The sequence below is a fragment of the Centroberyx affinis genome, unplaced genomic scaffold (assembly GCF_046629955.1).
Source record: "Centroberyx affinis isolate AG114_WGS23_722 - 3 ecotype Tasmania unplaced genomic scaffold, CSIRO-AGI_Caff_v1 ptg003918l_1, whole genome shotgun sequence".
Lineage (NCBI taxonomy): Eukaryota > Metazoa > Chordata > Actinopteri > Beryciformes > Berycidae > Centroberyx > Centroberyx affinis.
Window position 1 is genome coordinate 112,943 of NW_027281752.1, and position 15,766 is coordinate 128,708.

At 39.8% G+C, this 15,766-nt stretch overlaps 1 protein-coding gene across 1 annotated transcript; it reads right to left on the minus strand.

Moving 5' to 3' along the window:
• Positions 1-1,388: 1,388 nt before the first annotated feature.
• Positions 1,389-13,032, minus strand: kmt5b (lysine methyltransferase 5B). Its single transcript, XM_071541645.1, has 10 exons — positions 12,902-13,032; positions 9,808-10,065; positions 9,574-9,721; positions 9,196-9,361; positions 9,001-9,110; positions 8,523-8,689; positions 8,254-8,273; positions 8,006-8,142; positions 7,033-7,232; positions 1,389-5,206 (listed from the first exon to the last, which is right to left on the minus strand). The coding sequence occupies exons 2-10, from the start codon at positions 9,974-9,976 to the stop codon at positions 3,723-3,725; spliced, it is 2,601 nt and encodes an 866-aa protein (XP_071397746.1). The 5' UTR covers positions 9,977-10,065; positions 12,902-13,032; the 3' UTR covers positions 1,389-3,722.
• Between the last annotated feature and the right edge of the window lie 2,734 nt (positions 13,033-15,766).

Here is a 15,766-nt window from a genome sequence, read left to right on the forward strand (position 1 = left end):
CACTAATTGTTAGCTATGAGCAGCGACAGAGCCCGACATCTGTTAAAAATACTCTTGGGATGACTCACAAAACATTATTTCCCACAGTACCCCAAACCCAGCATGCTGTTAATTGTGATAATCTGAGTGATAAGAGATGTGACGAAATGTAAAGAAACAGTGTGATGCACTAACACAAACCCAGGCTACTGATGCTGTATTGAACCTATCATGATTCAGTTGTGTCGCAGTTGCATGTTGGTCATATTTATCAATTCCTTGTCTGGTCTTATCAAGTGGCTTTGGTCTGGATTGTATGTGATGTGGTGTTTTACATTTTTCTATTGTGTTAACATTGATTTAATTACTAAATTTTTAAAGAAAATTGAGAACAATAAGGTGGCTATATTGGAATGACCAGAAAGCAAATTGGAAAACAACAAGAGGTAGAGAAATATAGGAATTTAAGAAGTAGAATAATTTTGTGGAGATCATGACAGGAAGAAACAAATACAGAAACAGAACAGACAAAAGAAACAAATACACCAAGCTGTTTTGACAGATCAGTAGAAGATGAACCCAGGAGTTTGCCATTTTAGATAGATGAATTACAAGTTTTAAGCGTGGACATCGCGTGCACTGCTCTAAATCCACCAATATTAAACATCTCATCTATCCATGGAAAAAAAAAAAATCCCAAATCACTGAACTGCAAATGCACCATTTATTTTACCTCTTGAGCTGGTGCTGGTCCTGTTGGTGGCCTACATAGGCCAAACCAAACACCCCTTAAAATCCAGAATTACTGACTGCACCACTGACTATAGATTGGACTTCGTCATCACACATAACTATGCTCAAGCAAACCATAGCTCTGCAGTATCATTATAGTTCTGAGGTATCGGGAAACCTTCCCCATCCCCAAGAGGCTAGATTCTGTCAATAGGCAACTCTGCAGAGAAGCACACTGGACTCGCATACTGAACACATGAATCCTTCTGGTTTGGAAGAGGAGCTTGTCCTTCTCTTGGTTAATGCCACACCACGCTGTACTGATACTTTTGATTGTGCAGTAATTACAATTTGTCATTTTAATGTAATTTTATAAATAACTTGTATGCAATTGCCGATGTCTAGAACTTAGCTAACTTATTTCTCTGCTCCTCTATTTCCACTCCACTTGACAAACCGAAATGAGCAATTTAAGACACCTGCTTCCATCAGACTCTAGTGAAAACAGTACTACTGAAACATTAGTTTGTTTACACTAGGCTAATGGTATAAATTGATCCCTGTGCTCCAGTGATCCTATCTTCTGTCACACACTGTGTTTCAAGACTTTGCTATTAGTATAATTTGATATCAATGTCCAGCACACCTCAAAACAGGCACAGAAAACAAGAGTCACAAAGAAACTTTATATAGTTTTCAAGTATTCAAAACTGTTAAATAAGTACAAGATGTGTTCACATGATTTACATACTGGACAATATAAGCACTGCCCATTTTTAATTCTCTTTACATGTTTCCCACTACCCACGCAACACGCTAAAATGTCCGCAAACTATTCACATTTGTTTTTTGTTTTTTTTAACTCATCAATTGGAAATCTCGACAGCTGTCTATTGGACAAAGACCACACAGACGGTACACCTGGAACAGTATACAGTGTAGAATGGAGACGTCCACGGAAGGAAAAGACAGATTTAGCCAGGTTCAGAACTGTGATTAGCTGCTGGTGATATGAACAGTACATATGAACAGAAAAAAGTGGGTTAACATTCATCTCAGTTGATCCCTTGATCTATTGGGCAGTTCATTAACTTCCACAAACTAAAACAACAAAAATAATATACAGAAGGACTGACGGTGGACCTTGAAAAAAATAAAAAATAAAAAAATAAAAATAAGTGTTCCAATATTTCAAGGGGGAAAGATGGCTTAGCATTTTCACTCTTCATTAATTCGTCATGTTACAAATTTGGTCTAAAATGTGTCCAAAAGCTCTTTGTTAAGGCACCTAATGCTGTTGGATGATGGACAATTTTTCACATGATTTAGCAAATTAAAAACTGAAAGCAGATCCATTCCCGTTACAAAAAAAAATGCAGATTACAGCTACAGTAGGCTACAGATACAACTGATAAAATGGGTATTACTGATGTAAAAGGTTTGGCTCTAAAAACTTTGGGCCTATTGAAGTTAATGCTGCCACCATCTATCAACTGAGAGTTATATAGGATAGCTATTATTTCAAACAAAGGGCCTGGCAAATGGATGGTAAGGAAATAAAATAGCACCAAAGAGAGAAAAGAATATACAATTCTAAGCTAGTGTGTAAATTTCAGAGAATACATGATTTTTTTCACCTCCAGTGTCAATGGATGCCACTTGCTTTCTTCCATAATCTGTCAGTAAAAAAAAAGTGAGACTGGACTTGAATGAAAATAAATCTCAAATTGTACTGAGGGACTTGAGCCAGTCTTTCTGTACATTACTTTTATAACTTCATGATTACAGATTTATAATTCATACAGGCAACCTTTACATATGCATTTGCTTTGATTTTGAGTTACCTACTTGAATGATTGTTAAAAAGGCTTGAACTATCATGTGTGCCATGTTACCATTATACAGTAGCTCCAAGACTGAAATCCAATAACTCAAACATTGGTCCATTTATTCACTGTCACTTCTTGTGAAACGCTCTTGACTGTACTCAACTTTTTATTATAAAAACGTGTGCTTTTACTTGTTGGAATTCTGCAGCTAAATTAGCAACTTAAATTTCCTTACAATGCTCTGAATGAGCAGTTGGGAGTTGACTCCATTCCCTTTCTATTGAAACCAATTATTCTTTAATGTTATCAATCCATGCCAAATCTAAAACAAATCTGCTTGAACAATAACCCCTCTACGCTGCTCAGGTGAATGTCATGAAGAAACAGATTTGCTTAAAGGTTTAACGTCGTTCTTATGCTTGAGCTCTACCAGACACATGCTGAACTTACACAGTAAATAACACTGATAATCAATGAATTATTGGAATTTAAGTGGTTGTTTTCTGAGAAACTACTGGGATAATGAGAACATGGCACTTATTTCCAAATGCACTGACTGATCTTATCAGAATATCTCTGGACCAAGCATTCCATACATTAAGTATGGTTTGTCACACAAATTACAAACTATGAGACAAAAATCAAAAGTTCGATAAAAATCTGCCTATGAGACAGAGGGGATAGTCACCATACTGTACACTTTCTACAATATCCATGTCCATTATGAATATAACAACAAGTGCATTCACTTAAAGGAATAGTTGAACTTAAAACAAATTCTCTTGTTTTTCACTTGACAGGGTCCTGCCAGATTAATCAGAGAGAAGTCAATATGAGGGATACCTAGCAAATTCCTGCAGCTTACGTTTAGCATAGTATATGCATGTAACAATGCCATAGAAATGGACTGGATGAGTTAACCTTTGCCTATCTGATTCAATGCCATTTGTATTAATAAGAACTCAAATTACGCTAGAAACCTGCTGATGAATACAACTTAAGTGAACAACAGAGATTTGTTTTAGGTTAACAGCCCCTTTAGTTTAATAACGTTCATTTAGATTCTTAATTTTTCAGCAACTTTTTGTTTTTAAATTACTGTACTTCTTTTACATCAACACAACAGTTGATTAGTGAGTCATCTTTATTTACAGGAAAAGGTGGAGTGATGAGCTCCACAGCTTATGCATTGAGCCTCAGAGACTGATCCTCTCTCCTCCTGGAGGAGATATCGATGTCTATGGAGTCTTTACCCACAATAAGTCGGAGGCGCTTAGCTGGAGGGAGTGGAATGAAATCATCTTCAAACTCATTGTCAAAGTAGTCATCGTCATCCTCCCCTTCCTCTCCGTTGTCCTCTTCAGATGAAGAGTCTGCCATGACCTTTTGGGTCCGGTGCCCACCATTCCTAGCCTCCAGACTCGGACCCATGTCCCCGTTGTAGGAGATCTGGTCCGCCTTTGTCTGGGATATTCTCCGTGCATCGTCCTCTCTCTTTAGCTGGATCTTCAGCTTGGTGGAGCTATTGTGGACCACAGGGGCAAAGCCATTGTTCAGTTTGGCTACATATGAGCTGCCCTTGTCTTTATCGTGGTCCTTACTGAACTTGATGCTGATCTTGCTGGAGGACGCGGAGTTCACTGTGGAGGCCGACATGCTGGAGGAGCCAATGGCATCGCTGGGATCATTGGTCTTGCTACTGCTGCTGTCCCTCCGCCGGCGGAGCGTCAGTTTGGGGATGCCCGTGCTGTTCTCCAGGATCAGCTGTGCGTCGTAGCGTGTGATCTGACGCTTCTTCTTCCCCTTGCCTTGTGACCGGCAGCTGCTCTTACCCTTGTCCCTGCGGAGGGATTTGCTGCCATTGGCGACCCCATTGTAGTCTCTGTGTCTGTCGGAGAAGCCCAACAGCATATTACCACAGTCTGTAAAGTTAGTAGTGTGGCCAGCAGCTGCCACTGGCATGAACGGCTCACCGTACGAGTCCTCACATTTAATTGTCCTCTCGGGCCTGAGCCGTGTCATCCGTTTGCGCCTGGTGCAGGTTCCTCTTCTGGCATAGCCAGTGTCTAGTGCCGGCTGCTCCAGTCCTAACCCGTGGTGGAGATACTCCTCCATGTCGGCTGGCTCCGTTTTAATGACCACCCCACCAGGGACTGGGCTCAAGCCATCCAGAGCACTGGGCTCCAGCTTAACTCCAGCTGCAGTTTCCTGGGCTTTTACAAGGGTCCTAGTGGACCTGCGAGTTCTGTAAGTCGAAGATTGGCTACCCTCACAGCCTTGCACACCTGGCAGGTTGCTGTTTTCCTTGGCGGCGTGACGGGTCAGGCAGCCCCGCTGGCCTAGTGTCTGCTGCACCGGCCCCTGTGCATCTTTCTCCTTCTTGACAGTGACACCTTTACACAGCGACACCTTTGACTCCCTGAGACCCAGCCGGCAAGTCTCTCCTTTGGCCAACGCCTTAGGCTCTGCACCCCTCCTGCGACTCCGCAACTGGACTTTACTTAGTGAAGGCTTGGATTGGGATTTTAGTCTCTTTGGTACCCTGTTATTGTTTATATGACCTTGTTTAGAAGGTGAGGTAGAGGTAAGAGCTCTTGAAAGAGTCTGTCTGGTTTGAGTCCTGGTTTTACTGAACTTCATGCCAGGGGAAGTTCTTTTTCTTACAGCTAGAGGGAAAAGATGAGATGTTGCTTAATACATAGCACATTTTTCCAGAAATATAATACAAATTCTCACATCTGCCTGTTATGTTCATTGTTAACATGCAACAGTTTAGAAATGATGCTGGCCAAAAACTGCATTAGCATAGCCCTATCAATTTGTTTTTACATTTTTCTGTGTCTGTCTAGAATTAACACACTTTCTAATGTTTTATACAACTCAATAATACCCACAACCCTAGTTTTGTTGTCTTAGTCCATGTATCTATTGTTATAATAGGCATACAACACATTATCATTGTGAGCGCTGATATCATAGGTCTGATCTTAGAATCATTTTTGGTAAATCTAATCCCTAGTCCAAAGCATTTCATACATCAGGAAGTAAGGGCAAGTCTTCACCCAGAACTAGATGACTAGATGAAGATGAATGTGCGCACGCACACACACACACACACACACACACACACACACATTGCACAAAACTGTCACCACATGACACTCAGAAAGCAAATACACATTAATGTTCTTTGCAAAATAAGTGAAAATAGGTGAATGTTTGTACAAACTGTTTAGAGGAGTTCAGCTGCAGATGGGTTTTCGGATGTACACACACACACACACACACACACACACCATACACACACACCATCCAAAAAACATCTCTGCTCCCCATAAACATTACCATGATATTTAATTATCATTGTCAGGTGAAAACCTTGGTTCTCAACTTTTCAAGAATTACGAATAACAGCCCTATTATTAGCCTGACCACCAAGCATTTTTGCGGTTTTCCAATTGGTTTTAAAAGTTACATTAGACCAAGGGTCATGGAACTTTCTCAACACAGTGAACTATGCATTCTTTCATTTTATGTCAAAACATGAAAATCAGCAATTACAGGTTTTCACCAGACACAGACGATATGTTTCTCTTCATTTTTTTTCTAATAGTTTCTATTTCCACAATAGCTTCCCCCGAAGCCTTAAAATTCTGTTTATGGCTCAGTTCCATGTATAAACTCAGATTCCGGGATTTTGTCAGTGATTCCACACAATCGAAAACACATGGCCCTTTAATGCTGTCTGGCAGAAAGTAATAATCTATCCCTATTCCCTTATGTAATGTTGCACTACCTATTTAAGAAAAAGGAGCACGATGTGAGGTGATGGCTAAGTCTATAACCAAATAAATATCAGACTAGGCCTATGGACTTAAGTGAAAAGCACAGCAAATGTATTTTTGTAGGTATCTGTACCAACAGTGTTTGTAGTTTCCTAATCTATCCTTTTTACAGGTTTTCCAATCAGAAATACATCGGGTGCTAGTTTCATTACATGATTTGAAGATCTTCTAAAATCAAAAAGAATCGTTACGATTCTGAAGAATGATTCTGTTAAGAATCGAGGAAATGGCATTAGAACTGATCCATTCCAATCAATACCCATTCCCCATTTGTTGACAGGGCAATTCAAACTGCAGTCTAAACTGGGAGTGAATTGCCTGTTTGACTTAAGACTGACTAATCTAAAATTAACTGCAAGTAAACTGATTATGCTACTGAGTTAGAGCAATCCAACAGATGACATTGCTGATTGCAGTTCTGAGCAGTTCAATTAAATTTTCAAATACTCTTTCCAACCTTGCATTATTTTTCTTGTCACGGATTAACTCCCGTGGCACTTTTGTTACAAAACAACTTCACAGGCCATATCCAAAGCATTTTTACATTACTGTGAATGTATAAATATTTGGCGTGTAGGATCTGAACCCCTATCCCTTGTTGTGGAAGTACCATGGAGTTTTAGATCAAATTTTGAGGGGACTCTTACATGGATGTGTTTTTGGCATTTCCTGAGAGTCTACGTCGGTGTGGGAGCCAACAGAGTGGCTGTCCGAGCTCCTGCTCCCTTCCCCTAGCTTCTTCAGCCTGTTGAGACGCTTGTCTGTCTCCCGCAACCCGTACTTGCTGTTGATCACTGGCACTTCCACTGGCAGCCCAGCTTTGGATTTGAAAGCACCAGTGCCTCGTCTGAAAAACAAAACAAAACAATTGCAAAACAATTAATACCTTTACTATATCATCATTAAGGATGGGCATACAAACTCTTTGCTTTTTAGGCAACAACTTAATCACATTCAAAAGCATGAGACATTCCATGCCAATTTGAATTCTCTGAGAAATAGATTGGAAAAAAATGTGGTAGTTGCTATCAGTTATTTCAGCTTTACTTGCTGAAATAACTTTACTTGCTGAAATAACTTTACTGATTTACAATTAAATATATGGTTCATATTTATGTGCAAGCGTAAGGTAAATTCCAGACACAACTCAACACTGTCAATGTGCGCTTTCTGACATTTTCTGTTGCTCAAAGTGAAAGATCAATCAAAGATACAATTACAATTTTTAAGGGCAGACTCTAGCAAAATGAATGTGATGCACAACTAAAGAGTCCACAGTAGTACTTGACTTTGTTACAAGATACACTGACAAGCACAACACGTGATTCAATTGCAAGATCTCATCTGGCCCACAAGGCTATAGCTGTTGAGCAAACTGAGCTACATAAGTTTTCCTGCTGTGTCTTGTCTTTTCCGACAGGGACACCTGCGCTGTTTTAATAGTATTCGTTTTTTTTCCTGAATAACTACATGACTTGTTATTCACGTCCTAAACAGAGGAGGATGTGCAGAGCTTTTCAGGGTGTTTTGGATACATTCTACCCCAAGGCATATACGTATAACTTGTGTTTCTGATAGTGTGTTTGATTGTTATGAAGTCATTCAAAATATAACACCTACCGTTCGCATGTATAGCATTCACAAAATTCATTGTTTTCCCCAAAAAAACCATCTCCGTAGTAACAGGAGATTTCCTCTCCTGGTTCAATGTCCCTCAAAACCTTGACACAGGCTGTGTCTCGTCCTGTCGATACAAACTAAAAAAAAAAGAGAAAAAAAAATCAATTTGTTTATTTACCGAGCTTCCACATCTAACAATAACAAAGCAAGTGAGACCCAATGGTTTCTGCCCCTTTTAAGAAACCTACCTTGCAATTTGGCCGGCAATCTGGAAAAAAGATGGGAGAGGGGGGTGAAAAAATGAACTCAATATCCTAATGAGGAGTATTTATATATATATTTAGGACTTGTGGGATTAGAAAACATGACTGAAGGGACCAAAAACTCCAACCCTCAAACAATACATTACAGATTTAAATTACTTTTCCAAAGAGCAAAATCCTCAAGATTCAGGCATCTCATTATGTTGTTACAGCACTCACTAACGACAATCACTCGAGACTATAAAAACTAATACCATGATTGATGAAGGCTGCAGGCCCCAGCCACAGTTGAGCACAGTTCTTGCGGGTGGAATACATGACACTGAAGTCATTCTCCCCATGCCGAAGCAGCATGTTCTCCTCACTCTCTGAAAGCTCAGCAATGCATCCCACCAGGTACTCAATCTTATCATTTCGTTTCCTGAAAGACAAAAGTAATGGGTGGGTTACAGCCTGCAACAACACATTATCTTATATAGGCATTTAGCTGCCAGGTATCCAGAGTAGACTGAGTGAACATTTGTGCATGTCCATCATCACAAGTTGTGTAGCAATAAAGAAGTGCAAAAAACATAAAAAGAAAGTGCTAAAAGGACATTTAGATTTTAGTACAGGAGGTAGAGAGGGTAGTCAAATACATATAGCAGATGAGGGCTAAGGGAAGGTGTTGTGGGTAGTGTAGACAAGGGGTGTTGTGATAATCCGAAATGACAGATGGCAGTATGTCCTCACCACTCCTTTGTTGCCACAATTTTAGCTCCATTTTGCTCTGATGAATAGCGATTACACGGGAGAATCTCAAACCCGCTGTCAGTGGCAAACATCCGGAGATAGACAAATACCTGCATAAAATATGAAGTTAGTGACCGATTTGATTAACTGGGATGCTAGAAATGATTGAATGGTTTTACAGAGACGATATCTCACATGTTGTTTGAAGAGCTTCTCCTGGGCTTTCGTCTTATGGAGAAAATGATGTCGCGACCAGTCTCCTGATGTCAACGCTCTGAAGGCTTTCTCCAGGTTGTCATGTTTCTTGAACCGCTCGATGATGTCCTTCAGCTCCTCTTGCCTTCCCTTGATTGGTCGAAATCTGTGGTGGCACAGGAATGGAACAAAACGCATTTATAAACATCAAAATTAGAAATGAAATTCAGTGTAATCTAAACCAATTCTCCTCTGGGGAACGCAACGGACATCATCGCACATCAACGAGAATGTTTTGATAAGAGTTAGATAAGAGTTACATCACCCCTTGGCAGCCCCATTTCCCAAAACCATCCCACTGTGTTGGAGTCCACTGACCTGGTGTTCATTTTGTGAGTTTGAAAGCCCAGGTACGGGTCTAGGATGAGGCTTGTGGTCAGATCATCGTTCTCACACAGCTCCTTCGCGGTCATTCCTGAGGAGGGCACATAACGCCTCTCTGCCTCCAGGCTGGCCGCAGTGAACCCTGCAAAAACCAAACGTAACTTTATATTGATGTGTGCAACTGTTGATGAGCCTTTAAGTTTGGAAACATAAAAACAGCCCACTCACTACGGCTACATCTTCGGCTACTGGGGTGGTTTTTGCTGGGGCGCAGGGATGCCCGCTGTGGGTGCTGAGAGCGAGTCTGGCTCTGGCTCACAGGTTGCTCACTGGTAAACTTGCTTCCGTGTCGTCTGCCATTTAATACCATGTTCTTGGATTCGCCCAGCCACTTCATGCCCACAAGCCCCCTGGTCCAGTTGCATTTAGTCTCCGAGTTGAAGGGACACTCTTGAGTGGGGAAGACTGGGGTCTAGAGTTTATAACCTGGAGGCAGAGTGGAAATGACCTACGTTACTAGTTGGACAGCTGAACAGTCTAGACAGTTAGTTGCTTCTTTTACATTGACAGAAGAATACACATGCAATGGGAAGGAAACATTGCATTTGGTGGTTATGTTCAAGGCTCACTGACAAAGGATTAAGTTCTTTGTGGTGATTTTTTTTTTTTAAATGAAAAAAATACATTGCATTCAACTGTACAGGGATTCCATTTTCAAAAAATCTTCCTTGGTTGATCATGTTTACTTGTGGACTACTTAAGACTAAACAGAGTTGTTTTACAATGTCTTACTGCACTTTACAAGCTGATCCTTGTGTGTTAAAAAATGACTGCTTTGGAAAGTCCTGCCAATTAACGAGAAACTATGCTGCATTTGTCATGGGAATATTCTCAGGAATGAACACAATCAGCAATTGCTCTCTCCACTCTGACTGCTTGCCCCATCCACTTTGGACAATAATAACTTCACAATTTATGAAGCACAAAGATGATGCATTGTAACTTACAAAGCCTCTAGATTGGTATATACAGAAACAATTTCTTGTAGAAGAAATCCACATTTGTACAGCCACTTTCACTATTTTACCAAGTCCCAAGTTTATTTCAGTGTGTTGACCAAACCTGAGAGTCCTGCATGGAGGCAGCAGTAAACTAAAGGTTAGAGAAGTAGGTTTGTGACAACAAGGTTGGCAGTTCAAATCCCCAGGAAAAATCTGGGCAGAGAAACCAATGAGTTACACTCTCGCCTCCCTCAGCAACTACCACCAATACCATCCATGAGCAAGGCATTTAAACCCCAACTGCTCCAGTGGAACTGGTCAGTGGTCAATGTTATAAGACTGTGGCTGTACTGAGCAGCTCCCAGGTGTAAAGGTATGTAACTGAATGAATGTGAAAGCCAGGTGTTGCAAAAAAAATAAAAAAAAGCACCTACATGTCCAGTAACTCTATTCTCCTGATAAACAAAGGTTACAAAATAGAATGCTGTATATGATAGCTGGTGAAATGCAAATGAGACCAGAAAAAGACAATCCACTGGTGTTTTTTACACCATGGTAGTGTCTGACCAATAAACAGCATAGCAGTGTTGACCAAAACAGACTGAAACGGTCCTGCAGCGCCACTTAGTGGTAAGATGAAATAATGCTTTGGCTTTCTGTCAAGTGCAATAGTATCGTCTTGAGTGCCATCATCCATGCATTGAAATTATGGCTTGGTTAATTTATGGACTGCATAATCGCATAAATACCCCTCCTATCATGTTTATACATTGACCACGTAAATCGTTCGGGGGTTTTTTCAAGGTACAATTGCGTCACATCGGACATCATCTCAATTATAATAAATACATAAGACGCATAATATTGTAGCTCAAAGGCTAACGTTAGCCACAATAAAACGCAACATGCCACAGAGCTCATGCTTAACGTTAGCTGCGGAAACCCGGAAGGCCATGCCGATAACTAGAGTCCAACCTCGGCCTCAGCTATCAGTTTAGCTTGCATTGTTTGCTAACAACTGCTGTCTCTCCACCCATCCACTTCGTTAGCATGCAGCGAAAGCCGGCAATTTGCCATGGCAATCTGTAGCTAACGTGGGGTAGCAAGTGTACAGAATTGCTAGCTAGTTAACCTGTACTTTAAGACAAAGAACGAAACACAGTAATATTAGAAGGCTACATGATATTAAGTAGTATTAAACCATAATACATTACCCCCACATTTCAGACTGCCTCCAAGTTTGCCATCAAGCAAGGAAACAACTAACAGTCAACAAATAAACACAGCTACGTTAATGGCCTACGTTTGCTAATAGTTGTCCCGGTTGTAACGCAACCTTAAAGAATTAGCTAACGCTAAGTTTGGCACTAGCTAGCAGTTGATGCCAGCTAGCGACGAACTTAACGTTAGCAAGCTACTAACGTTAGCGTCCAATGTTAGCCAGCACAGCTAAGTAATATAACACCTATCGGTAAACGCAACGTAATTCACGATTTTTCACGTTAACGATATAACTTAGTTATCCATCAGATATTCAACGACACCAGCTGATTTCAGACCAAGAGTTCATGTTATCCAACAAAGTATACATTTCCTCCCAGCGACTAGCTATGCTACTAACGTACAAACCTGCACATCCAGTGAACCACAGAAGATAACGTTAGCTAGCTTAGGGTGTTTGATGGGGAAGCCATTAGCTAACTGGCTAGTTGTCTCGTTTGTAAGCAAATCGAGGCTAGTTTACCCAACTATATAATTATAGCTACGATCTATGATAGCTATTGGAACAAGCAAATTTGTCGCTCGTTGTATGCAACGTTATTTAACATGATGTATAACATGAAGCTGAAAGCATTTTCACGCGTTGGTAAAGTGGCAAATGTCTTGGATCGACAAGAGAAACAAAACAAACACAGAATACTCACTAAGTGTTTCTTCCGAAACAAAAAAAACCCCGAAATAAAACGCTAGTCCTTATAACAATCCAATTTTGGCACGACACCCTAAATGAAAATATCACAGGAAACACATTTTTTTTTAGAAATTAACATTAAAATTCAAGATGGCGGCTAGCATAGGAGCGAGGGAGAGAAAGGCGCAGCACAGCCATCCAAAAGAAATAGATCCACTAAATACGCAACCGTTCTCGTCCTTAAGGAACAAAACGAGTACGATACTTTAGGACAGAAACTGAAACTAGTTAATTCCGGCATTACAGTCAAGTTTGTGTTGCTTCTTTGGAAAAAAATGCCGCAGTTCGTTCTCTTAGTTTGTACAAAAAATTGTCGGATGTACACAAAAGTAGTGCTGCATAAACAAACCTCTTTACGCTTCCTAAAAGAATCCAAAGGTAGTGGGCAGACAACGGTGGGTTCTGCCTGTTCCCTGCAGAACCACACTAGAACAAGTGAACTGCTAACATCTACCACATATACACGGGAGACTAGTGACTTTTTCCCTTTACTGTAGCAGTTGCTGTTCCCCCTTCACGTCTCATTACCCCTTGTGGTGGCGGTCTTAATCTCGAGTTCAGTTCAGCCAAAGCTGTCTGTGAAGAGTTGAATTATGTATGCCTCAGTTTTAAAGCATGATCAATGCTATTCTTTTTATCTTGCTCTTTTGCACGAGAGGAAGCAGGTGAAAACGAAATTCAGCTTTTATTGTTTTGGTTAAGCCGATTCTGTACCTGCCTGCATCAGCAAAAGTTAGCCATGCTAATGCTAAATGGCTGGTAGTCATGAGGGCAACTACCACATTGGAATATTGAGTGAAATCATTTGACAGTTTGCTGAACTGATAACTGAAGTAGCCAGCGTGGATTCTCCCTTTCATTTCTCATTACTACCAGGAATTTGACTACAAGCCCAAGTATCACGGTTTAAATTTTAAATACCACCAAAAAAAAGCATGTCCCAATCAGAGGTTGGCAAAATGTACCTGTGTGTAAATAGGTGCATACAGTGATGCACATGTTTTTTATGCAATTTGAAGATAAAAAATAAAATAACAGCATTACAGAATTATGCCAATTATTATAATTAAGCGTAAACAGGCTATCACTTAACTTGGCTGACTACTTTGTAAGTCCAGTTAAGTTTTAGCAGCATACTTGGCATTTTTGTCTGAGGACTTAGGATCCCTTAGGATCAGAAGAAAAAATCCTACATTTTCGATATTCCAACCAGAATCACATCTGAATATACAGTAGGGTGGCCCAGTGAAGACGTTTGGAAGTTAGCTCCACCATGGTTCATTGGCCGTGGCCTCACTATAAGTTCAATGGGCTTTTTAATTGATGCCGAAAATAAGCTCTGTGTTTAACACAGGCTTGAGATATTCATATGTTTTGTTACATGAGACAATCTTCACAAATCAGTACTGCTTTTTTACAAGTTTTAAAGTAAATGCATACTGTATTGCATAATTTTGTTTTGTGATTGATTGTTGATACGGAAGAAGATTAGGGCCACATGTGAAAAATGTATTTGAGTTCGTCTGAATTCTGACTTTATTCTCAGGATTCTGACTTTCATCTCAGAATTCTGTCTTTAAACTCAGAACTCAAATACATTTTTCACATGTGGCCCCAATCCTCTTCCGTAGTCAGATATAGATCTCTTTAAAGTCCTTTGAGACATGCTTTTGTGATGAATGTCTACATAAATAAACTTGACTTGACTTGTTCTCACCTTCAGTCTCCCCAACAGCAGCCTGGGTCTTCTAGAGGTCATCAGTGCAAGTGCTCATCTCATTATTTATTGCTGCTAAACTTTGTAGAGAACACCAGCAACATAAACATAAACATGCCAGATCTTGCTGCCACCTGCTACACAATAATACATTTATATGTACAGTAGCCTACACCACTGTCCTGATCAGCCTAAAGCAGTTGTGAATTGAAGAATAGCATAATTGATATTTTGCCTTGTCAGAAAAACAAGTTGGAAAACAATTTTGATTTTCTATACATTTGAATTTCCAGATTTTACATGATGCCGAGTGATCAAGTGCTAATTATTACTGTTTAAGAGAGTGTCTGGCAACTACACACTGCACTAGGCCTGCATTTATGTTGTCTATAACCATTTTGCAAGGATCATTCTATTAAGTTAAACAGGCCCAACTGGTCCCAACTGTGTTCAGCTGTGAACTGGACTGTAGGCCTATTATTTAGCTTTTGATTGGGTGTTTTGTATGCTGCAGATTATTTTGTGGTAGGTTCTCTGAGCTAGTTAAATATCAACCCTCTCTTTCATAATATAGAATCAAATTGAATAGAACATTTATACCACTTCTTTAAAAACAACAAAATTATTTTCTTAGAATATCTGTTGAGTAAAAAAAATCATTGCCTGTGAATAAAGAGCACTTCCCTGTCTCTAATTCTGACCTGACGTTTGGTTTGTTTGTGTCCTCACAGCTGCTTATAATGTTCTCCCATTTTATCTGATTTTTGATTGAAAAAACAAACCTTTAATTTATCAAAATTAGAAAAAGATCCAGGCGCTCAGAAGGTCAACTGGGCCTCGTGAATGTTCAGAAATAATTTCCTCACTCGAAGGTGAGGAGAGTTTGGAGAGGGAAAAGGTGATAAAATACAAGAAAAGGGAAAAGTAATGATAAAATACCTTTAATTTATGCTTTGTAAATCCATTCCACATGCCAGACCTAAGGCAAAGGAAGAGAAAATAGATGACAAAGGGAACAACGGGATATCAATGGTAAGCGTGTAGCAATGAGACATTTAGTTTGCTAAAGTTAAGTTATTCAGTGTCACCTGGGCTTGTAATTGTTTACAATTGTAACAGCTCAAATAGAAAGTTTAGAAGGTTTGACAGCTTACGTGGCAAACTGAGTATATGTAATATGTTTACAAAAAATGTAAGTCTATGCTTTCACCAAATTAGACGTATCTGTTGGAGCTAAAAAAAAAAACAACTAAAAATTGATTGACATATTTTTATCTAGGGAGTCGGCAGTTTGTGGTATGACGTGGAACAGCCTTACATATTTTTCCACAGTGTTTAATCAACATTTTAATCAAATGATGCTCATAATCAGAGTAAGTTACATATGCGTGTAAACAGAGTCATTGTTGCAGCATGGTGTTTTCTGAATGAATTATATGTGATTGCTCTGTCAGTATGAGGCCTGCTCACTTGGTAGAGATGATGGTTTAAGATTAT

What these genes read in the sequence shown, in the direction of transcription:
- kmt5b (XM_071541645.1), bottom strand. Translation starts at nt 9,976, where the DNA reads ATGAAGTGGCTGGGCGAATCCAAGAACATGGTATTAAATGGCAGACGA. An exon ending in ACTCACAAAATGAACACCAG is followed by an intron (nt 9,362 to 9,573) that starts GTCAGTGGACTC and finishes GTGCCACCACAG; the next exon opens with ATTTCGACCAATCAAGGGAA. An exon ending in TGCAGCCTTCATCAATCATG is followed by an intron (nt 8,274 to 8,522) that starts GTATTAGTTTTT and finishes TCTTTTTTCCAG; the next exon opens with ATTGCCGGCCAAATTGCAAG.